At 40.7% G+C, this 25,794-nt stretch overlaps 2 protein-coding genes and 1 pseudogene across 6 annotated transcripts in view; all 3 read left to right on the top strand.

Annotated features, from left to right (window-relative positions):
• The first annotated feature begins 2,844 nt into the window (after positions 1–2,844).
• The window catches only part of LOC131511071 (zinc finger protein 426-like), a 30,583-nt gene continuing 7,633 nt past the window's right edge, over positions 2,845–25,794 (top strand). The window contains exons 1-4 of one of the 2 annotated variants that reach the window (XM_058728906.1): positions 2,845–3,028; positions 3,655–3,743; positions 4,388–4,514; positions 5,339–5,896. In XM_058728906.1, coding sequence (XP_058584889.1) covers positions 2,845–3,028; positions 3,655–3,743; positions 4,388–4,514; positions 5,339–5,388 — 450 coding nt within the window. In that variant the 3' untranslated portion in view covers positions 5,389–5,896. Of the gene's footprint in view, positions 3,029–3,654; positions 3,744–4,387; positions 4,515–5,338; positions 5,897–25,794 lie in introns of those variants that run through there. The other variant, XM_058728907.1, reaches the window with a different exon arrangement.
• Positions 4,489–25,794, top strand: part of LOC131511053 (zinc finger protein 177-like) — a 37,685-nt gene continuing 16,379 nt past the window's right edge. For all 4 annotated transcript variants that reach the window (XM_058728886.1, XM_058728885.1, XM_058728884.1 and 1 more), the window contains exon 1: positions 4,489–4,514. The gene's annotated coding sequence lies outside the window, so the exon portion shown is untranslated. The remainder of the gene's footprint in view (positions 4,515–25,794) is intronic.
• On the top strand, positions 5,954–13,120 carry LOC131508342 (zinc finger protein 559-like; annotated as a pseudogene).

The raw sequence follows: 25,794 nt of genomic DNA, 5'->3' as shown, positions 1-25,794 counted from the left end.
AGATTTTAACTGCCTCTCCCTGCCCTTCCTCTTTCGTGCATGCGCCCGCACCTGCGCTGTGTGTCTGTCTGTCTCTCTCTCTGTGTCCTATAAATAAACATTAAAAATAAATTAAAAGAGTGATCAGACATCACCTGGGAAACGGTAGAGGATTAGGAACTTGATCAGATATTGAGGGTGATCATGTAATTAAACTGACTTAATTAGGGTTCTTGCTAAAACTAGATTTTACAAGGAAGTGCACAGATAGTCCTAGGACACTGAATGGCAAATGCTAGACACAAATTAATGCACACGATATGATTTGATATGAAGTTAAAAAACAGGCAGAATTACAGTTTTATAAGGCAGAATAGTGCTTCCATTTGGAGAGGAGAAAGGAGTAATTTAGATGAGGCATATGAGTGCTTCGGGTCAAGAAATTCATGATAGTGTACTGTACACTTATAATTCTGAACTTGTTTGAATGTATAATTCCAAATGTTTGAAAAAGGAACTCAACTATAATTTCTAAACGTTTGAAAGGACCAACAAAGGGGCGCCTGGGTGGCTCAGTCGGTTAAGCGTCCGCCTTCGGCTCAGGTCACGATCTCGCGGTCCGTGAGTTTGAGCCCCGCGTCGGGCTCTGTGCTGACGGCTCAGGGCCTGCAGCCTGTTTCAGATTCTGTGTCTCCCTCTCCCTCTCCCTCTGCCCCTCCCCCACTCATGCTCTGTCTCAAAAATAAATAAACGTTAAAAAAAAAAAAAAAAGGACCAACAAAATGAACATAAAGCATAGGTAAAGAAGGAATAAAAAAGGCAAAATTTAATGGAAAAAAAAGGTGAGGTTTTTCAAAAAATAAATACATAAATAAACTTTGGGCAAAGTCTGATTTAGCACTCCACCTACTCCATCCATCTTATACCTGTAAGACCTAGGGGAGAGGGTCACATCTTTTATGTGAGGGGTTTCTAAGCTGATTGATTCCCCATTGAAGTAGAGCAGTATTTGAAATGTATTCTGAGTTTATTTTGTTTATTTTGTTTGTTTGAATTATGCTAGTGCTTTAGATCAAAAGTTGAATCTCACTTTTTAGGCAAGTCAGATGTTAGTTTTCAAGAGTTTTCTGAAAAATGATTGTTTTCCTGTTCTGTCTTTATCTTTCCCAGAGCTAGTCCTGAGTTTGATAAGAAAAATCCTTGGGTGTGTGTGTATGTGTTGGGGGAGGCAGAGGATAATATTCCTGATCTGTTCATATTTTTTCCCTAGCACTTATCACCAGCTGATAGAATACAAATTTATGTGTTTATTATCTGCTTGGCCCTTGGAAAGTGATAAAAAATCTAAGGTATGGGGCATTTTCTGTTCACTGCTCTCTCCTCATTGCCTATTGTGTTACGTTGCAAAGAGAAGGACCTTCAAGATACTTGCATAATGAATGAAGGCATAGGTTGATGTAAGGATTTGAAGGCAACTGGGGCTAGGTGGTTTTGCCAGCTGGATGAGCTCAAAGATGTCTGAATTAAATAAACCATTTGTGCTGGGGATCCTCAAGAATACCCTTATGCTCTGCAATGCAGTAGGATGCACAAGACTCCTGCTGTTAAACCCGTTATGGTTTATTACAACCAAAGGATACAGATTAGAATCAGCAAAGGGATAAGTAAGACACACAGGATTAATTCCAGGACAAACCAGGCACAAGCATCCAGGTGTCTTTTCCCAGTGCAGTCAAATGGGCATTGCTTAATATTCCTAGTAATAATAAATTACCGAGGAAGCTCACCTGATACAGTAGGCTGTTCAGTTGGGCTGTGGTAACAAAAATATAGATTGGGTGGCTTGTCAACAACAGAAATATCTCACAGTTCTTTTTTTCTTTTTTTTTTTTTTTTTTTTTTTTTTTTCCTCACAGTTCTGAAGGCTGGGAAAACTCAAGATCAAGATGCCAGCAGATTTGGTGTCAGGTTAGGACCTACTTACTGATTAATGAAGGCAGTCTTCTCACTGTGTCATCACATGGCAGAAGGGGCAAGGTAGCTCTTTGGGGTCTCTCACAAAGGCACTAATCCCATAATTACCTCTCAGAGTCTTCACCTCCACAAACTGTCACACTGGGGATTAGGTCTCAATATATGAAGATGCAGGGAGGTGCAAACATTCAATCTGTAGCACCTGAGCTCTGGTGTCCTAAGGTTTTATCGTGGGTCAGTCCTGTAGGCCTACACCACCTGCATGACTGACTTCAGCCACTTAGGCTCCAGCGCCCAAAGCCTCAGGCGTATAAAAACATGTTTAACCATAAATCACGTTGTTAGCATAAACTACCTGGTCAGACTGGTATTGTGTGACCCAAGGCCTCAGGCATACAAAAACATTCTTACCAGGCAGGATAGTCCATGGACGTCTCCCACAAGCCCAGCCTAGAGTAGGTCTGAAGACAGGCCTTTCTCAGGAAAGTGCAGGATTTGAGCAACCCAGACCTGGGTTAATCATTTCTTGCACATCACCTTATGACGGTCATCCAGGTATGTTAGAGAATAACAATAACCTCAGGAGTTCAGGCTTTTGAGGTAGAGTAACCTGTATTCAGACTCTGGCTCTTCCTAATTGGTGATCTTGGGTCAGTGACTACTCCTGTCTCAATGAAGGTTGCCTCAGCTGTTAAATGACAGTAATAGTAACTATGTTGATAATCCTTTGGGCTACCACTGCTTGTGGCACATAATAGGTACTCCGTAAATGGCGATTGTTATGTAAATTCCTGTAGTATACTACTCTACAGTTTCTAACGGCTTTTATGTAATACAGCTTTATCTTTTGCAGAGAGCGACTAATGAATAATGCTTCATGATAGCTGAGTGATGCCTGTTGCTTCAAGATTGATGGTACGTGGCGAGAATCCACTGGTACTTAATCAAGAGGAATTGAGATTGACCTCTCCGCTAAATTCAGACACCATCTTGAGGGACTTTGGGAACGAGAAGGGTTCAGTCAGATTTTACTGTCATACCCACAGGATGCCAGCCATTGATCTTTTCTCCTGTGGTAAGTCCTTGTTGATGCTCCTGTCAGGGACTGGTTTAAACTGGCCTGTGAACGGCCTGTCTTGTCAAGGTCTAAGCAGTCCTGTTTCTGTGCTAAGAGAGGGCTTAAGTAGATAAGAACATCCTGATGTCTGAATCCTTAGATTTGGGAAGGAGGGATAAGGATGTGGTAGATGTTCTGCTTAATCAACATGAGATTCTTTTTTTTACGTGAGGTTCATTATTGTTGGCCAAAGAAAACAACAACTTTGGGGCACCTGGGTGGTCCAACTTCAGCTCAGGTCATAATCTTCACGGTTCATGAGTTCAAGCCCCACGTTGGGATTCTCTCTCTCTTCCTCTCTCTGCCCCTGCCCCACTTCTGCTCTCTGTCTCTGTCTCTCTCTCTCTCTCAAAATAAATAAATAAACTTAGAAAAGAAAACAACATCTTTACCTGTCTCAACTTTAAATTTCATTGTCTATAAAATGGGAATATTAAACTCTTCCTCCCAAAGCCCAAACCTTCCTTCTGGTTTCAGATGAGGCAGGCTGCTTAGCATGTGTGTCAACTCTGGAGTCGCTTCTAGGCTTGTGAGTAGAAACTTTGGGTAGCCTGGGTTCTCAGGTTTTATTTCTTCCTCCTAAGGTCATCTTGGTCAAGATTTTTTCTGTCTTCATGAAGAGAAATCAGAGGGAGAAAGGACAGTGACTAGGTGTCTGACAAATTATTCTCAGGTAAGTAGGAAGTTTATTCTTTTATAAAAGTACATGTTCTTCCTGCCAGATAGACATGTTTTTTTTCTAATAGAACACAGAGTTTCTTTGTGCATATAGGGCCTGCATACCCAGCTAAATTTCCTCAGGTTTCAGGATATTTTATGTGGTTGACAGATGACATAAGGAGATGATACTATTATCGCAGTATCTACTAATTCAGTCCAACTCTCATTCATGTTGATTGTGTGCTCTTGTCTTGCTTTGATACTCTATGAGGGAGTGGACATGTGTCTTTCAGAATTTGTGCTGTCCCTGGAGGAATGATTCATTCATTGCCAGCATTTATTGTGTCTGTAGTGTACTCAGACCATGGTAAGTCCTGTCATTAGAGAAAAATAAGATTAGAAAAGAGTACAGTGTAGCTGTGGTGAGATACCTGCAGTCAGGTGAATGAGGTGCTCTTAAAGCTACATGACTGGATGAGCTCACCAGTGAATATGTCCAGGTAGAGAGGAGAATGGGCATGAGGACCATCAAGCCCTGGAAGAGATGATGGGAGAACATGGAAACCTGTCTAAGCTTTGGGTCTCCCATTCTCTTTCTCCAGTGAACATTGGTTTAGATGGCAATTGCTTGATGCCAGAATGTTTGTGATGGTTTAGGATCTGGTGATCCTTGAGGATGTGGCTGTGGAATTCACCCAGGAGGAGTGGACTTTGCTGGATCCAACTCAGAGAAACCTGTACAGAGATGTGATGCTGGAGAACCACAAGAATCTGGTTGCAGTAGGTAAGGCTGGTACCATTTCTTCATTTAGCTTTTTCTGGAAGAAACCTTTCCTTTTTATTTTTTTTATTTAAAGGTAGACTCCATGCCCATTGTGGGGCTTAAACTCAAGACCCTGAGATCAAGAGTCGCATGCTCTACCGACTAAGCCAGCCAGGCGCCCTTGCTTAACTGTGTCCTAGTGTCTGTGCCGACTACTGGCAATGCAGTGGTAAAAAGAGCAGATGTTGTTTCTGCTCTCACTGACCTTAGCTTGAAGTGACTTCCTCTTGAAAACGAAGATCTGTTCATTGTACTGGCCTTATTGTCTGTATGGATTGAAAGGCTTAGGACTTAACTTATATGTGTGTGCTTGTATTTTAGTTTCATTTGAAAGTTTATTGGTTTGGGGCGCCTGGGTGGCGCAGTCGGTTAAGCGTCCGACTTCAGCCAGGTCACGATCTCGCGGTCCGTGAGTTCGAGCCCCGCGTCAGGCTCTGGGCTGATGGCTCGGAGCCTGGAGCCTGTTTCCGATTCTGTGTCTCCCTCTCTCTCTGCCCCTCCCCCGTTCATGCTCTGTCTCTCTCTGTCCCAAAAATAAATAAAAAATGTTATAAAAAAAAAAAAAAAAAAATTAAAAAAAAAAAAAAAAAGTTTATTGGTTTGATAAAGTTGGCACAAACATTTTGTTTCTCAACTTCTATCTGACCGTATCTGGTGTCCCTGCAGAGAAGACTCTTGGTCCTGGTTTGTGGAACTATCTGTCATCCCTTGCATGTTCTTCTTACATCAAGTGTCTTCCTCTGAGAGCCAGGTGCTAGCTATGCAGACCTGTTCTGATCTTTCAGGTGGAACAAGAAGGAGAGCTGAGGATAGTGGGAGAAGTTCTGCAAAGTAAGGGAAAAGGGAGATGTGATTCTTTATGAAAAACAGCAGGAATCCATGAGAGCTGCAGTCCATTTGGAAATGTTAAACAGGAAGCTTTTGAAGATGGATTTTTCCTGAGAATGCTGGTGCCTTTGGTTTCTGAGGTTCCTTGGGTCCTTCAAACTTCTCTTTAACTTTTCATCTACTTTCTGAAACTTCCTTTTGACCTGACAGTAAGATCTATTTCTTCTTTAAATTCTGCATTTAGTTCTTCATTCGTTTTCTTTCAGCTTTGTTTTCCTGGTTATGTTGCTCTCTGTTCACCATCAGTCTCGACATGTATAGAATCATTTCTTAGAGAATCACCTACCAATTTGACCAGCACCCTTTTTCAATGCCAAACTCTTAATATAGTCAGACTTTTCAATCTCTGTATGTTCATGTCTTTTTTATTTTGTAATCTATATTAAGTCAGTCTTTGAAAGTAAATAGGCATTGGTCTTTATTTTTAACTTCTTTCCATCATTTATTCCTCCAAGACCTTAATTTTTTTTTTTTAATCTTATTTCAGATTGGGAGATTTGTCTTAATACCAAATGGTCAGCACCTCAGCAGAATATTTTGCAGGGGAAAACACCCAATGGGTAGAAATGGTGAGATTCACAGTGTGTAATTCCTTGCCTTCCACAACAGTGGACGTTTGGAAATTCCGTAAGATAGAAAAGCAGCACAAAACCATAACAGACACTTGGGGCTAGTGTTATTCATCCTAAATGAAACCGTTTCTCATAGAGTCTCTGAGCATTATGAATTTGACAAGTACTTTAAACACTCCCCAAAATACATTCACACATTGTTAGCTCAATATTTCATATATAGAATTCAGATAAAGTTTTTGAAAAGTAATTTCATCTTGATCAATTATCAGCTAAATGCTATAAGAATCCCTGTGAAAGTAAAGACTACAAAAGGAAAAAAAAAAAAGACTGCAAAAGAACTGTTTAGCAGAATGGTCTCTTCATTCTGCTTGAAAGCACTCAGGTCTGGAACAATGCATTACATACAGTGAAAATGGAAGAGAAAACAAAAAACTTTAGTCATACTGATTGGTTTCCTCTATAGTATAACAGTTCAAGGCAGAGGGGAGGATCTCTGAATGTAATAAAGCTGGAAAACTTTTATAAGACCTCACCAATCTGTTCAACAGGAGAGAAACACATCTCACCAATCTGTTCACCAACAGGAGAGAAACACATTGGAGAGGAATTGTTTAACCATTGGGAAGAAACCTTGAGTGAACACTGCTGCTTTAAGACTTACAAGAGAGCTCACAGTAGAAAGAAAACTTGTGTGATCAGTGTGTAAAAGCCTTTACAAAGAACTCTGCCTTTAATCCATACAACAAAACTGATAATGGAGAGAACCCTCCTAACTGTAATCAGTGTGAAACACCTTAAGCTAAAATGCACATCTGGTTCACAGGAAACCTTGTACTTCAAAGAAACCTTATAAATGATAAATGCACTGTCAGAAAGGAATTCCTTCTTCCTCACACCTTAGAGAATGTGTAAGAATTCATAGTGGAGAGAGGCCATATGCCTTTAAGAAATGTGGGAAAGCTATTTATCATTCTACAAGCCTTTTTGTACATGTGCAGATTCACAATAGAAAAAAGGTCCTATAAATCTAAAGAATGTCGGAAAACCTTTAGTTGATCTTCATATCTTATTCAACATTTAAGAACTCAAAGTGAATTAATGCCTGTGGAATGTAAGAAATTTGAGAAAGCTTTTTCTTGTTCCCTAGATCTTGCTAAACGTGTACAATTTTATACTAGAGAGTAAGATTATGTTTGCAAAGAGTGTAGTAAAGAGTTTACTTGTTTATCAAAACTGAATACTCACATGCGAATTCACACTGGAGAAAAACCACAAGTGTAGTAAATGTGAGAAAACCTTCACTGATTGTTCAGGTCTTAAAAAACACAGAGGAACTTACACTGGAGAGAAGCCTTATCAATGTGAGGAATGTGGAGAAGTGTTTGTTAGGTCATCACACCTTACTGTACATATAAGAACTCACACTGGTGAGAAGCCTTATCAATGTAAGGAATGTGGGAAAGAAAGCCTTTAGTAACTCATCTTGCTTTGAAAATCCCATGCAGACTCACCCTGAAATGAAACCCTAAGATTGTAAGCAGTTGTGGGAAAGCCTTTAAATTCACAGTGTAGAAAGACATTTTGAACGTGAGGAATGTGGGAAATCGTTAGTCAACATGAAAGAACACATACTGGAGAGAAGCCATATGAATGTAAAAAATGTGGGAGGGCCTTCACTATTTCATCAGGCCTTACAGTACACGTGAGAACTCACACTGGTGAACGACCTTTTGAATGTAAGGAATGTGGGAAAGCCTTTACTCAACCCACATATCTTATTTGACATTTAAGAACTCACAGTGGGGAAAAGCCATAGATAGATGAGGAATGTTTAGTACTTCATGCCTTACTAAACGCATAAGAATTCACACTTGAGAGAAGCTTATGCTTGCAGAGAATGTGGGAAAGCCTTAAATACTTTCTCTTTTTAACTTGTACTAATTCATTATAAAGGTAACCTTATTATGAGGAATATAGGAAGCCTTTAGCTCTGTCTTGTATTTTACTGTTCAGCTATGATTTCACAGTTGTGAAAAATCTTATAAATGTAAGAAGGGTAGGGGGGTTTTTTTGTGGTTTTTTGTTTGTTTGTTTTTTTTAGTTTTATCCTTCATTTGGGGGAAATATGAAAGCACACATTTGGTTTGAAAATGTGTGCACACATTTGAAAGCACACATAGGATTTGAAGAGATCCTATGACTGAAAGAGATATAGGAATGTCTTTGATCTTTGTTATTAGGAAACAACTCACACTGGACAGGAATGGTAAATTATAAATGTAGGGAATGTGGAAAAAGGCTTTGTTAATTTTATTTTACATGTAGTAAGTCATGTTAGATTATGAATGTAAAAGCAATACTTTCAGTAAATAACTTACATATATTTTTATAAAAATTGAAATCCTAAAAGGGTTTTTAAAATGAAAAGCCTTTGCTACAAAGGGTTTTTAAACAAAATCTAAAAGTATAAAAGTTTTGGTAAAGTATAGAGTACAAATTTTCATTTACTGCATATAAGAAAAGTGATACTTGAAAACCAAGGAAAGCATTTTTATTTAAATGAGTTGCCTTTCTATGTGTATGTCTTTTTCAAAGTAGACCCACAGTTTTAAAGACTAATAATGTTGAACATCTTTTCATGTACTTATCATCCATTTATTGTTGATGAAGTGTATGTTCAATATCTTTTTTCTTGTTAGAGTCTTTGGTTATTAAGTTTGGTTTTCTTAACAGGTTTATTGAGGTATAATTGCCATGCAACAGATTGCACATATTTTAAGTGTACAGTTTAAGTTTTAATGCATGCACATATCCATGAAACCATCAGTTGTTTTCCTGTACACTAACAATGAACAAATAGAATTTGAAATTGCAAACACAATACTGTTTACACAACAAAATATGTACTAGATCTCTCTAGATCTAGAGGAATACCGCAAAATTCTGATGAACAAAATCAAAGAACTGAATGAATGGAGAGACATTTAATGTTCATGGATATACTCAGTAATTGTCAAGGTGTTTGTTCTTCCCAATCTCACTAATGGGTTCAATCCAGACAAAATTCCAGCAACTTATTTTGTGGGTATTGACAAGCTGATTCTGATGTTTATATGAAGAAACAAAAGACCCAGAATAGCTAAAACAGCATTGAAAGAGAAGAACAAACTTGGAGGACGGAAACTGCCTGCCTTCAAGACTTACTATAAACCTTGGGGCAGCTGGCTGCCTCAGTAAGAAGAATGTGATCTTGGGGTCGTGAGTTTGAGCCCCACGTTGGGTGTAGAGATTACTTAAGATTAAAAAACTAGATTTACTATAAAGCTACATTAATTAAAACAGTGTGGTATTGATAAAAGAATAGATCAATGGAACAGAACAGAGAGCTCAAATAGGCCACATAAATAGTCAACTGATCTCTGACAGAGGAGCAAAGGCAGTGGAATGGAGTAAAGATAATTCTTTCCAACATATGGTGCTGGAACCACCAGAAATCCACATGCAAAACCATGAATCTTTACAGTCTATATTTATAAAGATAAATTCAAGATGCATTATAGACCTAAGTAGAAAACACAAAACTATGAACTCCTAGAAGATAACATAGGAGAAAACCTGGATGTCCTTGGGTGTGGCAGTCCTTTTTAAATATAACACCAAAATAAATAAATAAACAAACAAATAAAACACCAAAGGCATGATCCATAAAAAGAAATAATTGATAAACTGGACTTTATTAAAATTTAATATGCTCTGTGAAAGACATTGTCAAGCAAGTGAGAAGACGCACAGGTTGGGAGAAAATATTTGCAAAAGACGTATTTGGGTAAAGGACTGTTATCCAAAGTATACAAAGAATATTAAAACAACAGTGAGAAAATAGCCTATTAATAATTGGTCAAAGACCTTAACAGACACTTCTCCACAGAACATGTACAGATGGCAAATGAGCATTTATGAAAAGAGGCTCCACACCATATGTCACCAGAAAAATACAAGTTAAAAGGAGATCCCCCTACACATCTATGAGAATGGCCAAAATCTGGAACACTAACAGCGACAAATGCTTTGCTGGTGGGAATACAAAATCATACAGCCAGTTTGGGATAGTTTGGTGGTTTCTTATAAAACTAAACATACTCTTACCAAATGATCCAGTATCTAGGGTCCTTGGTATTTCCCCAGAGAAGTTGAAAACTTCTGTCCGTTCAGAAACCAGCACATGCATGGTGTTGGGTTTTTTTTTTTTTGTTTTGTTTGGTCATGGATGTTTATAGCAGTTCTATTCCTAATTGCCAGAACTTCAGTAGGCAAATGAATATCTTCAGTAGGTAAATAAACAAACTGGTGCATCCAGACAATGGAATATCCAGCATTTGAAAGGAATGAACTATCAGGATTTGGAAAGACCTGGACGCACCTTTCATACACATTACTAAATGAAAGAAGCCAATCTGGAAAGGTTATATCCTTTATGATTCCAACTCTATGACATCCTGGAAAAGGCAAACTTGGAGATCAGTGGTTGTCAAGAGTGGAGGGAGGTGGCTGGGGGTATGAATGGGCAAAGCACCTGGGATTTTGAAGGCAGTGAAAATACCTTGTATGATGCTATAGTGGTGAATATGTCATTCTATATTTGTCGAAACCATAGAATGCACACCAAAAGTGAACCCCAGGGGACTGTGCCTGATTATGACATGTCAATGTGGGCTCATCAGTTGTAACAAATTAACCACTCAGGTATGAGATGTTAGTAATGGTAGAGGTTATGCGTGTGTGGGGGCAGGGGTATATGGGAAATCTGCGTACCTTGCCCAATTTCACTGAACCTAAAACTTGTTTAAAAAAAAAAAGGTCTTGAAGTGAATAGAGATCTTGAACCCCCAAACTGTGGGCAGGGAGCAAGATGAAATAGGTCTCTAAAACTACTCAGTTAAAAATATGGTCCTACGGGAAAGCAAGTATGATTCAGGTAGCAGAACTCTGCAAAGAATCATTGCTGTGGCTCAGTAGTGTCCCTTAAGGAAAAGGCAAGATGCTCCTGTTTGACTTTCAGAATTGCTATGGACCATTGGCTGCAGTGGGTCTTCCACTCTTCCCACCCACCCACCCCCTTTCTTTCTATGATAAGCAGCCAGCATTTTATTATTTTTTTAAGTTTATTTAGTATTTTTTTCAGTCTTCTCTTCACCCAGTGGGGCTCCATCTCCCGACCCCAAGATCAAGAGTCATGTGCTCTTCCAACTGAGTTAGCCAGGTGCCTCCCACCCATTTCTTAATATGAATATCTCTTCTGATTATCCTTTCCTTCTCTCACAATTATATGTTGAGTGTGTGGGGAGTAAATAACTTGTCTCTTTACTTCACAAATCTTCAAATTGAGAATAACATACTCAAGCCAAACCTTTTAAAATAGCCTTTTCCAGATTGGCCCTGACTTGGATGTTAAGATTCTGGACATAGAACTTGAGTCTGATACTATAGGCACGAGATTTTGGCATGGTTTTAATAGGCAATGACTATTGTATGTGTGGAGGTACATAAAAAAATTTGTGGCAGATTGATGGTTTTAAAACATGGCCCCCAAATTCTTTGACATTGTTGCCTTCCCTTGACTTTTACCTAGAGGAGTACAATATAAATGATGCCGTATAATTTCCGAGTCTAGGCCATAAGGGGCCATGCAATTCTCTCCTGGTTATCTTCACGTGTTCTCTTTTGGGATACTCCCAGTTAGTATTCTTTCCTTGGAAACAAGTAGTTATGCTGTAACATGGAGGGGCTACATGGAGATGCTTCTCTCAGCAGTCCAGCTGCTCTCAGCCTTCTAGCCATTTCAAGGAAGGCACCAGATGCATGTATGAGTCCCCAGATGACTCCAGCCCTTGGCTTGAGCTGTGTGAGTCTTCCCAGGTAAGGAAGGCCCTGGTCATTGTAGGGCAGAGACAAGCCATTCATTCATTCCCGCTGCATCTTGTCCAAATTCCCGACCTATGATCTGTGAAAATAATAGAGTGGTGGTGGTTCCACACCAGCACTTTTCAAACTTTTTGACTTCAGGACTCCTTTACACTCTAAAATTGAGCATCTTTATTTTATGGGCATTGTGTCTATGAGTATTTGACATATTAGAAAATAAGACATGTTTTAAATTTTTACAACTAATTTCACAGTGTACCTAACATTTATGAATAACTTTTTCAAAATGATAACAAATGTGAGAAGTGAGAGTCTCTTCTTGTCCAAACTTCAGTGAGGGTCCTGAACCTTCTCCTACATCCATCTGTGCACTTCCTTGTAAAATCCAATTATAGCAAGAACCATGCTAACTCATCAAGAGTTCCCCATTCTCCATTAACGAGCATTCTTGATACCTAGTTGGGTTCCTCATCCTCCACCGTCCTTCAGGTGATTTCTAATCACCCTGGCCTGTCTTCAGCAAAGATTCTGTTAGGTCAGTTCAGCCAGAATCCCCCTTATCCCTGATCTTTTCTCAATAATTTTCCACCCACTGACCTGTGTATCCTGTTCCTTGGCTGTAAGTTCCAACTTACCCATGCTGTATTCAGACTTAAGCCCAATCACTCCCCCTCCCCCTCACTGCAAAATCTTGTTGCAGTTGTCCCTATACCTGTCTCAATGGTGGAAAAAGTCCACTTTACCATCTTTAACAGGTGTCTTTAAGTATTTTTTCTTCCTTGCCAGATGAGTGACAACTTTTACAAAAAAATTTTATAAATCATTTTGCCTAGCTTAATGACAACTGGAGTCTCATACCTGCTTCTGAATTAAATTTTTTCCCGTAAGTTGTTTCGGATGAAGTATATATAGAAAATTCGGTTTCAGTGAGATATATAATTGGAAAAAAGAAGTATTTTCAGATAATTTTGGATATTTGATACGTCACCGAAACTCAACTAATGTAGTTTCTTAAAGATTAGTTGCACTGTGGAGTATGAAGTTCTGTCAGTGAATTCTTCCTATTCTGTTACATTCAAGTCCATTGATTTTTCTTGTATTTTGAATCGATATTTTACCCATGCATGACCTTGTGCCATCATGTATTAGTCATATGGGAAATAGTTCACTACATTATGCATATTTTTCTTTTTTTTTATTTTTTTAAATTTTTTTTTTTTTTTTTTTTTTTTTCAACATTTTTTATTTATTTTTGGGACAGAGAGAGACAGAGCATGAACGGGGGAGGGGCAGAGAGAGAGGGAGACACAGAATCGGAAACAGGCTCCAGGCTCCGAGCCATCAGCCCAGAGCCTGACGCGGGGCTCGAACTCACGGACCGCGAGATCGTGACCTGGCTGAAGTCGGACGCTTAACCGACTGCGCCACCCAGGCGCCCCATATGCATATTTTTCAAATGTTGGCCTATTTTATTATCCAGCATCAAGCATCATACACTAATACAATTATTGATCATAGCAGAAAGGTTTGTAAATGTTAAGAAACAGCCAGCATCATGGTCCCAGGTATATATTTTCTAAATTTTCTGTTGCCTCAAGGACATTTTTAAGGAAAACTGGATTTTTTATTTCTCATGAATATGTGGCAATAAGGAATACAGTGTGGCACTTGCTGCTACTGTCTTGATTTCTGCGAAGGTGCCAGCACTTTTACCCACCGTTGCTTTTATATCATCAATATAAATGTCAGCATGATGAAAAGGTAAATAATAGAACTATTTTAACAATAGGCTTGGCCTCACAAACTGAAAGTGTCTGGGGTCCCTCAGCAGGCTGGCAACCACATTTTGAGAACCACTATTATGTATGACCATGTTTGGAGTGGTTTGTTATACTGCAGAAATAACTATAACAGCCTTAACTCTCTTCTTCATTATTAGTCTCTTCAGTGGTCTAAACTATTAACTGGGAAAATCCAGGGTTCCAGTGTGCTTCAGAAATTGGCTTTCTTTTTGCCCAAGTAGAGTATGTGTGTTAAGGGCTCAGACTGGAGCCTGACTAGAGCTGGAGTGTGGGTCCTGTCCCTTGTTGCTTTTGAGCTGTGTGTTTGGGGTACTTCCTTAGCCTCTGCTAAGCCCCATTTCCATTTGTTAAATGAGATCATTAATACGTCAGATGCTTTTGTTGCTAAATGCCACAGAAACAGATTTCTAACAGTCTTGACTTAAAAGGGCTGGTGAGAGCTCACAGTTATTTTGCACTTACTGTATGCCCTGAAAGCTTTCCATGGATTGAGTCACTTCATCACAGCTCTCTGAGGGAGCCTCTGTTCTTACTCTGTTTTATGTGATTTATATGACATGAAGTATCCTCTATCATTTCTGTTGGATTCTAGTTCAGTGTTTCACTTTAAACCATGCAGTTTTTAGAGCTAACAGGAACCCTAGTCACTGACTCCAGGCTTTGTGGCCTCATCCAGAATTAACAATAGCCAAATTGTGTTCCTCCAGGTTCTGTATTACAAGTGGACAGATTTTCAGAATTATTGTGTTCCTCTGGGCAGAGAACTCACAATTAGAACACAGGTATCTCCACACAGAAACCCATTGTTGATGTTGCAGCTGACCCAGAACTGCCAGCAGAACTGAATCTGCCCTTGCTTTCAAGATGTGGCCAACAACTGATTGTAAAGAATGTGAAACACGCATTTTGACGAAAGTGAATAGTTAGGACAGTAGACAGTCGTAGGCTGGGTCTTGACAGGAATGAAGACAAGCCCGTGGTTTTGCAGCTGTGAATGAATAATTTTTATGAGTTTTTTAAATAGTTTTAATAATTTTTATCTCCCTATTTTTACTCCTCCCATTTATTTCCCCTCTCTTATTGTGGAAATTACACAGCAAATTTCATCCATTTGATTGCACATCATCCACAGTCTTTTTGTTGTTTTTCTAAGTTTATTTATTTTGAGAGAGAGAGACAATGTGAGTAGGGGAGAGGCAGAGAGCAAGGAGGAGAGAATCCCAAGCAGGCTCCCCTCTGTCAGCACAGAGCCCGATGCGGGTCTCCATCTCTATGAAACTGTGAGATCATGACCTGAGCCTAAACCAAGAGTCGGACCCTCAACCAACTGAGCCACCCACACGTCCCTATACAGTCTTGTTAGACATCAGATATTTCAGAATATGAGTATGACAATAATTAAGGACATGATTTTATTATTATTAAATAAGGACATTATTATTATTATTATTATTATTATTATTATTATTATTAAGCCACTTACTCACTAGATCCCAAGATAAACCTGAAAACTGCCCCCAGTGGTTGGTCGCAGAGACCTATTAAGTCAGAGTAAAATCATACCAGAACAAGACTGACCTTTTTGCTTCTTAGTAGTTGTTCAGATTTAGAGCCACAAAAACTCCAGGAGAAATAAAAGGGATGTATATTTTCTCCTTTGTTTTGCCACTAGTAACAGTACAAATGATTTAATTTCAGGTAATCCCAGTTATATGTGTTGATTTTTGAGGAATCTCCAGAAAATGAAAAATTTGTTACTGTCATCAAGAGTACTTGGGGTGCCTGGGTGGCGCAGTCGGTTAAGCGTCCGACTTCAGCCAGGTCACGATCTCGCGGTCCGTGAGTTCGAGCCCCGCGTCAGGCTCTGGGCTGATGGCTCGGAGCCTGGAGCCTGTTTCCGATTCTGTGTCTCCCTCTCTCTGCCCCTCCCCCGTTCATGCTCTGTCTCTCTCTGTCCCAAAAATAAATTAAAAAAAAAAAAAAAAGTTGAAAAAAAGAGTACATCTGTCTACTATAAAAAAAAAACTTAGCATTTGACAAGGGAAGGTAGATAATTTTAAAGTATACATGAGCATTTAATGAAGCCAGAAGTTTTAGTTTTGGAATCCTGAAATCCCTCAGGTTTAGTTTCTGGAAATTTGTATTGAAATACGTCTCCGTTCTTACCCCATATGTGGTACAATGATCTTGGTATTAATGGTGAGAGGGACTTCTTTTTTTTTTTTTTTTTAATGTTTGTTTATTTATTTGAGAGAGAGTGAGCAGAGGAGGGGCAGCACTGACAGCAGAGAGCCCAATGCAGGGCTCGAACCCAGGAACCGCAAGATCATGACCTGAGCCAAAGTTGGATGCTTAACCGACTGAGCCACTGAGGTATTTTTGTTATTTATTTTTTTTTTTGCTTTCTTTTTTTATTTTTATTTTTATTTTTTTTATTTTTTAATATATGAAATTTACTGTCAAATTGGTTTCCATACAACACCCAGTGCTCATCCCAAAAGGTGCCCTCCTCAATACCCATCACCCACCCTGCCCTCCCTCCCACCCCCCAACAACCCTCAGTTTGTTCTCAGTTTTTAACAGTCTCTTATGCTTTGGCTCTCTCCCACTCTAACCTCTTTTTTTTTTTTTTTTCCCTTCCCCTCCCCCATGGGTTTCTGTTACGTTTCTCAGGATCCACATAAGAGTGAAACCATATGGTATCTGTCTTTCTCTGTATGGCTTATTTCACTTAGCATCACACTCTCCAGTTCCATCCACGTTGCTACAAAAGGCCATATTTCATTCTTTCTCATTGCCACGTAGTATTCCATTGTGTATATAAACCACAATTTCTTTATCCATTCATCAGTTGATGGACATTTAGGCTCTTTCCATAATTTGGCGATTGTTGAGAGTGCTGCTATAAACATTGGGGTACAAGTGCCCCTATGCATCAGTACTCCTGTATCCCTTGGATAAATTCCTAGCAGTGCTATTGCTGGGTCATAGGGTAGGTCTATTTTTAATTTTTTGAGGAACCTCCACACTGTTTTCCAGAGCGGCTGCACCAATTTGCATTCCCACCAACAGTGCAAGAGGGTTCCCGTCTCTCCACATCCTCTCCAGCATCTATAGTCTCCTGATTTCTTCATTTTGGCCACTCTGACTGGCGTGAGGTGGTATCTGAGTGTGGTTTTGATTTGTATTTCCCTGATGAGGAGCGACGTTGAACATCTTTTCATGTGCCTGTTGGCCATCCGGATGTCTTCTTTAGAGAAGTGTCTATTCATGTTTTCTGCCCATTTCTTCACTGGGTTATTTGTTTTTCGGGTGTGGAGTTTGATGAGCTCTTTATAGATTTTGGATACTAGCCCTTTGTCCGATGTGTCATTTGCAAATATCTTTTCCCATTCCGTTGGTTGCCTTTTAGTTTTGTTGGTTGTTTCCTTTGCTGTGCAGAAGCTTTTTATCTTCATAAGGTCCCAGTAATTCACTTTTGCTTTTAATTCCCTTGCCTTTGGGGATGTGCCGAGTAAGAGATTGCTACGGCTGAGGTCAGAGAGGTCTTTTCCTGCTTTCTCCTCTAAGGTTTTGATGGTTTCCTGTCTCACATTCAGGTCCTTTATCCATTTTGAGTTTATTTTTGTGAATGGTGTGAGAAAGTGGTCTAGTTTCAACCTTCTGCATGTTGCTGTCCAGTTCTCCCAGCACCATTTGTTAAAGAGACTGTCTTTTTTCCATTGGATGTTCTTTCCTGCTTTGTCAAAAATGAGTTGGCCATACGTTTGTGGGTCTAGTTCTGGGGTTTCTATTCGATTCCATTGGTCTATGTGTCTGTTTTTATGCCAATACCATGCTGTCTTGATGATGACAGCTTTGTAGTAGAGGCTAAAGTCTGGGATTGTGATGCCTCCTGCTTTGGTCTTCTTCTTCAAAATTACTTTGGCTATTCGGGGCCTTTTGTGGTTCCATATGAATTTTAGGATTGCTTGTTCTAGTTTCGAGAAGAATGCTGGTGCAATTTTGATTGGGATTGCATTGAATGTGTAGATAGCTTTGGGTAGTATTGACATTTTGACAATATTTATTCTTCCAATCCATGAGCACGGAATGTCTTTCCATTTCTTTATATCTTCTTCAATTACCTGCATAAGCTTTCTATAGTTTTCAGCATACAGATCTTTTACATCTTTGGTTAGATTTATTCCTAGGTATTTTATGCTTCTTGGTGCAATTGTGAATGGGATCAGTTTCTTTATTTGTCTTTCTGTTGCTTCATTGTTAGTGTATAAGAATGCAACTGATTTCTGTACATTGATTTTGTATCCGGCAACTTTGCTGAATTCATGTATCAGTTCTAGCAGACTTTTGGTGGAGTCTATCGGATTTTCCATGTATAATATCATGTCATCTGCAAAAAGCGAAAGCTTGACTTCATCTTTGCCAATTTGGATGCCTTTGATTTCCTTTTGTTGTCTGATTGCTGATGCTAGAACTTCCAGCACTATATTAAACAGCAGCGGTGAGAGTGGGCATCCCTGTCGTGTTCCTGATCTCAGGGAAAAAGCTCTCAGTTTTTCCCCATTGAGGATGATGTTAGCTGTGGGCTTTTCATAAATGGCTTTTATGATCTTTAAGTATGTTCCTTCTATCCCGACTTTCTCAAGGGTTTTTATTAAGAAAGGGTGCTGGATTTTGTCAAAGGCCTTTTCTGCATCGATTGACAGGATCATATGGTTCTTCTCTTTTTTTTTGTTAATGTGATGTATCACGTTGATCGATTTGCGAATGTTGAACCAGCCCTGCATCCCAGGAATGAATCCCACTTGATCATGGTGAATAATTCTTTTTATATGCTGTTGAATTCGATTTGCTAGTATCTTATTGAGAATTTTTGCATCCATATTCATCAGGGATATTGGCCTGTAGTTCTCTTTTTTTACTGGGTCTCTGTCTGGTTTAGGAATCAAAGTAATACTGGCTTCATAGAATGAGTCTGGAAGTTTTCCTTCCCTTTCTATTTCTTGGAATAGCTTGAGAAGGATAGGTATTATCTCTGCTTTAAACGTCTGGTAGAACTCCCCTGGGAAGCCATCTGGTCCTGGACTCTTATTTGTTGGGAGATTTTTGATAACCGATTCAATTTCTTCGCTGGTTATGGGTCTGTTCAAGCTTTCTATTTCCTCCTGATTGAGTTTTGGAAGAGTGTGGGTGTTTAGGAATTTGTCCATTTCTTCCAGGTTGTCCAATTTGTTGGCATATAATTTTTCATAGTATTCCCTGATAATTGTTTGTATCTCTGAGGGATTGGTTGTAATAATTCCATTTTCATTCATGATTTTATCTATTTGGGTCATCTCCCTTTTCTTTTTGAGAAGCCTGGCTAGAGGTTTGTCAATTTTGTTTATTTTTTCAAAAAACCAACTCTTGGTTTCGTTGATCTGCTCTAGAGTTTTTTTAGATTCTATATTGTTTATTTCTGCTCTGATCTTTATGATTTCTCTTCTTCTGCTGGGTTTAGGCTGCCTTTGCTGTTCTGCCTCTATTTCCTTTAGGTGTGCTGTTAGATTTTGTATTTGGGATTTTTCTTGTTTCTTGAGATAGGCCTGGATTGCAATGTATTTTCCTCTCAGGACTGCCTTCGCTGCGTCCCAAAGCGTTTGGATTGTTGTATTTTCATTTTCGTTTGTTTCCATATATTTTTTAATTTCTTCTCTAATTGCCTGGTTGACCCACTCATTCGTTAGTAGGGTGTTCTTTAACCTCCATGCTTTTGGAGGTTTTCCAGACTTTTTCCTGTGGTTGATTTCAAGCTTCATAGCATTGTGGTCTGAAAGTATGCATGGTATAATTTCAATTCTTGTAAACTTATGAAGGGCTGTTTTGTGACCCAGTATATGATCTATCTTGGAGAATGTTCCATGTGCACTCGAGAAGAAAGTATATTCTGTTGCTTTGGGATGCAGAGTTCTAAATATATCTGTCAAGTCCATCTGATCCAATGTATCATTCAGGGCCCTTGTTTCTTTATTGACTGTGTGTCTAGATGATCTATCCATTTCTGTAAGTGGTGTGTTAAAGTCCCCTGCAATGACCACATTCTTATCAATAAGGTTGCTTATGTTTATGAGTAACTGTTTTATATATCTGGGGGCTCCGGTATTTGGCGCATAGACATTTATAATTGTTAGCTCTTCCTGATGGATAGACCCTGTAATTATTATATAATGCCCTTCTTCATCTCTTGTTACAGCCTTTAATTTAAAGTCTAGTTTGTCTGATATAAGTATGGCTACTCCAGCTTTCTTTTGGCTTCCAGTAGCATGATAAATAGTTCTCCATCCCCTCACTCTCAATCTAAAGGTGTCCTCAGATCTAAAATGAGTCTCTTGTAGACAGCAAATACATGGGTCTTGTTTTTTTATCCATTCTGATACCCTATGTCTTTTGGTTGGCGCATTTAATCCATTTACATTCAGTGTTATTATAGAAAGATACGGGTTTAGAGTCATTGTGATGTCTGTATGTTTTATGCTTGTAGTGATGTCTCTGGTACTTTGTCTCACAGGATCCCCCTTAGGATCTCTTGTAGGGCTGGTTTCGTGGTGACAAATTCCTTCAGTTTTTGTTTGTTTGGGAAGACCTTTATCTCTCCTTCTATTCTAAATGACAGACTTGCTGGATAAAGGATTCTCGGCTGCATATTTTTTCTGTTTAGCACACTGAAGATATCGTGCCAAGCCTTTCTGGCCTGCCAAGTTTCAAAGGAGAGATCAGTCACGAGTCTTATAGGTCTCCCTTTATATGTGAGGGCACGTTTATCCCTTGCTGCTTTCAGAATTTTCTCTTTATCCTTGTATTTTGCCAGTTTCACTATGATATGTCGTGCAGAAGATCGATTCAAGTTACGTCTGAAGGGAGTTCTCTGTGCCTCTTGGATTTCAATGCCTTTTTCCTTCCCCAGTTCAGGGAAGTTCTCAGCTATAATTTCTTCAAGTACCCCTTCAGCACCTTTCCCTCTCTCTTCCTCCTCTGGAATACCAATTATGCGTATATTATTTCTTTTTAGTGTATCACTTAGTTCTCTAATTTTCCCCTCATACTCCTGGATTTTTTTATCTCTCTTTCTTTCAGCTTCCTCTTTCTCCATAACTTTATCTTCTAGTTCACCTATTCTCTCCTCTGCCTCTTCAATCCGAGCCGTCGTGGTTTCCATTTTGTTTTGCATTTCATTTAAAGCGTTTTTCAGCTCCTCGTGACTGTTCCTTAGTCCCTTGATCTCTGTGGCAAGAGATTCTCTGCTGTCCTGTATACTGTTTTCAAGCCCAGCGATTAATTTTATGACTATTATTCTAAATTCACTTTCTGTTATATTATTTAAATCCTTTTTGATCAGTTCATTAGCTGTTGTTATTTCCTGGAGATTCTTCTGAGGGGAATTCTTCCGTTTGGTCATTTTGGACAGTCCCTGGAGTGGTGAGGACCCGCAGGGCACTTCCCCCGTGCTGTGGTGTATAACTGGAGTTGGTGGGCGGGGCCGCAGTCTGACCTGATGTCTGCCCCCAGCCCACCGCTGGGGCCACAGTCAGACTGGTGTGTGCCTTCTCTTCCCCTCTCCTAGGGGCGGGATTCACTGTGGGGTGGTGTGGCCCGTCTGGTCTACTTGCACACTGCCAGGCTTGTGGTGCTGGGGAGCTGGCGTATTAGCTGGGGTGGGTAGGCAAGGTGCACGGGGGCGGGAGGGGCAGGCTTAGCTCGCTTCTCCTTAGGTGATCCACTTCAGGAGGGGCCCTGTGGCAGGGGGAGGGAGTCAGATCCGCTGCCGGAGGTTTGGCTCCGCAGAAGCACAGAGTTGGGTGTTTGCGCGGAGCGAGCAAGTTCCCTGGCAGGAACTGGTTCTCTTTGGGATTTTGGCTGGGGGATGGGCGGGGGAGATGGCGCTGGCGAGCGCCTTTGTTCCCCGCCAAGCTGAGCTCTGCCGTCCGTCCGGGGGCTCAGCAGCTCTCCCTCCCTTTGTCCTCCAGCCTTCCCGCTTTCTGAGCAGAGCTGTTAACTTATGACCTCCCAGACGCTAAGTCGCGCTTGCTGTCGGAACACAGTCCATCCGGCCCCTCCGCTTTTGCCAGCCAGACTCGGGGGCTCAGCTTGGCCGGCGAGCCGCCCCTCCGCCCCGGCTCCCTCCCGCCAGTCCGTGGAGCGCGCACCGCCTCGCCGCCCTTCCTACCCTCTTCCGTGGGCCTCTCGTCTGCGCTTGGCTCCGGAGACTCCGTTCTGCTAATCCTCTGGCGGTTTTCTGGGTTCTTTAGGCAGGTGTAGGTGGAATCTAAGTGATCAGCAGGACGCGCAGTGAGCCCAGCGTCCTCCTACGCCGCCATCTTCCGGAACTCAGTATTTTTGTTTTTTAAACAAAAATTCTGGGGCGCCTGGGTGGCTCAGTTGAGCGTCCGACTTCAGTTCAGGACATCTCACAGCTCGTGAGTTCGAGCCCCATGTCGGGCTCTGCTGACAGCTCGGAGCCTGGAGTCTGCTTCGGATTCTGTGTCTCCCTCTCTCTCTGCCCCTAACCCACTCGCATTCTGTCTCTCTCAAAAATAAATAAACGATGGGGCGCCTGGGTGGCGCAGTCGGTTAAGCGTCCGACTTCAGCCAGGTCACGATCTCGCGGTCCGTGAGTTCGAGCCCCGCGTCAGGCTCTGGGCTGATGGCTCGGAGCCTGGAGCCTGTTTCCGATTCTGTGTCTCCCTCTCTCTCTGCCCCTCCCCCGTTCATGCTCTGTCTCTCTCTGTCCCAAAAATAAATTAAAAAATGTTGAAAAAAAAAAAATTAAAAAAAAAAAATAAAATAAAAAAAAATAAATAAACGTTGAAAAAAAAATTTTTTTAAGAAAATTCTAAAGTAGGAATTTTTTTTTTTGATCTGAAAATTTGGTCAGTAATAATGCACAGATTGGAAATGCAGAGGTTTCTAATCAAAGAAGAGTTACCCATTGAGATTGAAGGCTTGTTTTCAATTTGAGGTCTTATTTGTTTTGTTTTGTTTTCTTTTTTTTAAAGAGATCAAAGATTCTAGGCAAATGCATGGCAAAGTGTTCCTGGATTTGTAGGAGCCTATGGTGGCTTGGTATAAATGTAGTTATTCTAACATGACTTTTACAAATGCTTGTGAGGAAATCTCCAGCATTTCTACACTGCTTACCCCAAACCTAACTGGACTGTCAAAGCCCATAAGGTTCCCAGTAAGGGAAGCCTATATCATTAGTTCTCAAATGAGATTCATACAAATGGGAAATTCACATCTGGTGCAGTAGTTTGATGCCAACCCCATTCATGTCCCCAGGTTCTGCTTGGCACTTTGAAGGCATCTTGTGTGGGTTCCCTCCACTTACCTTTGACATAAAAATCAGTGCAACACCCCACACCCACTCCCCTGCCCCAAATGTTTGCATCCATGGGAGGTGGGGTCAGCCCTTTGGTAGTCCTTTGAGTAGAAGAACATTGAGGTGAAGGTCCAGGATTGTTCACTGTAGCAGAAGGGAGCAGAGCAGGCAGTGAGAAGAGACATTCCACTGTCTGAATTTCTGGACCATTTGGTTCTCTGGAATTTCCTTCCTCCCCCCACCGCCCCCCCCTCAGAAACAGTGAAATCAAGGAATCCGATTTCATTAGCTGTGTGTTTATGAATAAACAGCCTGACCTCTACATCTGCAGGTGCACCTTTGTCACGACCTCTAGAAATGAGAGGTCCTGGGTTTCCAGTGCAGTGCATAAACACAGATGGTCAGGATAGAGTTATTGGCCAAAGCTGTGTGTTGGCGGGGAGCTCATGAGGGCTAGGGCATTTTACCTCTGTCACAAAATATTCTCTGTCCACAGAACAAAGCCAAGAATCAGTGATCAGTAAATGTGTGTAAGCATCCTCATAGTTCACCTAACAGTACCGTGTCTTGCTGTGCTCATTATGTAGTGAAGAAAAGAACCTAGCCTCTTCAAAATCTTTTTTTTTTTGGGGGGGGGGGGTGGAATGTAGGTTGAAATTTTTCCATTTTTTAAAAGATTTAACAGCTTTTGAAGTTTAAATAATCTCTATACCCACCAAGGTGCTTGACTTTACAACTTCAAGATTGAGTCACATGCTCCACTGACTGAGCCTGCCAGCCTCCAGAAAACTTCCCATTTTAAAAACATGGTTCTGATCTGTAAACTTAATATTAGTAATAGAGTCCCTGGCACTTAAAGGGCCTTCAGTTTACTGGCAGGTATTTTCTGGAGCTGGTCTGCCTGAGAAGCACAGCCCACCAGGAGGTATTGAGATTTCTTTTTTTTTTTTTTTTAATTTTTTTTTTTTTTTAAGAGAGTCTTTAAATTTTTTTTTTTTCAACGTTTTTTATTTATTTTTGGGACAGAGAGAGACAAAGCATGAACGGGGGAGGGGCAGAGAGAGAGGGAGACACAGAATCCGAAACAGGCTCCAGGCTCCGAGCTGTCAGCACAGAGCCCGACGCAGGGCTCGAACTCACGGACCGCGAGATCGTGACCTGGCTGAAGTCGGCCGCTTAACCGACTGCGCCACCCAGGCGCCCCTATTGAGATTTCTTTTAACCACGGATCTCCACTTCTAGGTACCACCATTAAATAATATTAACAATGGTCCTCTTAATTATTCTTAAATCCTTCTGTGTCTAGGCAGATGTTTTATTCATGGGGGTGTCAAGAAAAGGCTCAACAAGGGGCTATGGAGGTTTTTATAAATCCTGAGTTTGGAGTGTCTAAATGTAGTAATAACCCCAAAGCACCTTAAAAATGTATCCTTTTCTCTACTACCAGATTGGGATTTTTTTACTTTTAAGTGTTTATTATTTTTGAAAGAGCACAAGCATGAGAGGGCCAGAAAGTGGGTGACAGAGGATCTGAAATGGGCCTGACTACAGTGAACCCTGTGTGGGGTTTGAATTCATGAACCCCGAGATCATGACCTCAGCTGAAGATGCTCAACCAAGTGAGCCACCCAGCGCCCCAGGATTTTCACTTTTAGATCATAGTCTCTGATTATGCAGATTTAAATCAATCCTCAGTCCTCACGCCCCTGATAAAATACCATTTCTTAGGGTTGTAAAGCACTGATTGAGACCCAAAGTTTACAGGGTTCTTTTAAGTCTAGTTTTAAGATACATGCTTTTAAATGTTTATTTTTGAGAACGGGGGGAGAGGCGGAGAGCGATGGAGACAGCTTGTTATATATCCTGCACCTGAGAATAATGCTGTATTAGAAAGGGGTCATACACTGCCCAGGGCCTGACACTTCAGGAAGTGTTTCTGGTATATGCTGTGTGCACTCTGTTGCGTTTTGGCTGCTCTTTCCCATTGGTCTTCCTCTGCATAGCTCCTCCTTGCTTGGAGTGGGGAGTGTTTGGACCTTTACCTAGGTGTGCTTTGATTCTTTGTTAGAATAAGCTGGGGGGGAGGGGGGGCAGGCAGGGAAGGGAGGAAAGCCTGATCCCAACAAGAGAAAAGGAAAGGGAATAAAGAAAAACAAATAGAGAATCAAAAACCTGTAAGACTGATTCCAAAGAAAAAGGGGAGGGGGGAGGGGAGAAAGGAAATGAAAATTCAAGCCTGATCCAAAAAAGAAAGAAAAGGAAATGAAACAAACAAGAAACCCTGAGCCTGATTCCAAAAGAGAAAAAAGAAGAAAGAAAAAAAATAAGCCCAGGGGCTCCTGGGTGGCTCAGTAGGTTGAGCGTCTGACTTTGGCTCAGGTCATGATCTCACACTCCGTGAGTTCGAGCCCCGCGTCGGGCTCGTGCTGACAGCTCAGCCTGGAGCCTGTTTAAGATTCTGTGTCTCTTTCTCTCTCTCTGATCCTCCCCTGTTCAAGCTCTGTCTCGATAGATAAATAAATAAATAAACAAACGTACGTTAAAAAGGATTCTGTGTGTGTGTCTCTGCCCCTCCCACACTCACTCTGCCTGCCTCCCTCCCTCCCTCTCTCTCTCTCTCTCTCTCTCTCTCAAAAATAAACATTAAAAAGAAAAGAAAAGAAAAAAAGTAAGCCTGGTCCTATTTCCACCAGAAC

This window comes from Neofelis nebulosa, chromosome 4 (genome assembly GCF_028018385.1).
Source record: "Neofelis nebulosa isolate mNeoNeb1 chromosome 4, mNeoNeb1.pri, whole genome shotgun sequence".
NCBI lineage: Eukaryota > Metazoa > Chordata > Mammalia > Carnivora > Felidae > Neofelis > Neofelis nebulosa.
Note: the sequence above shows the minus strand (reverse complement) of the source record. Positions and strands in the feature narration are given on the sequence as shown.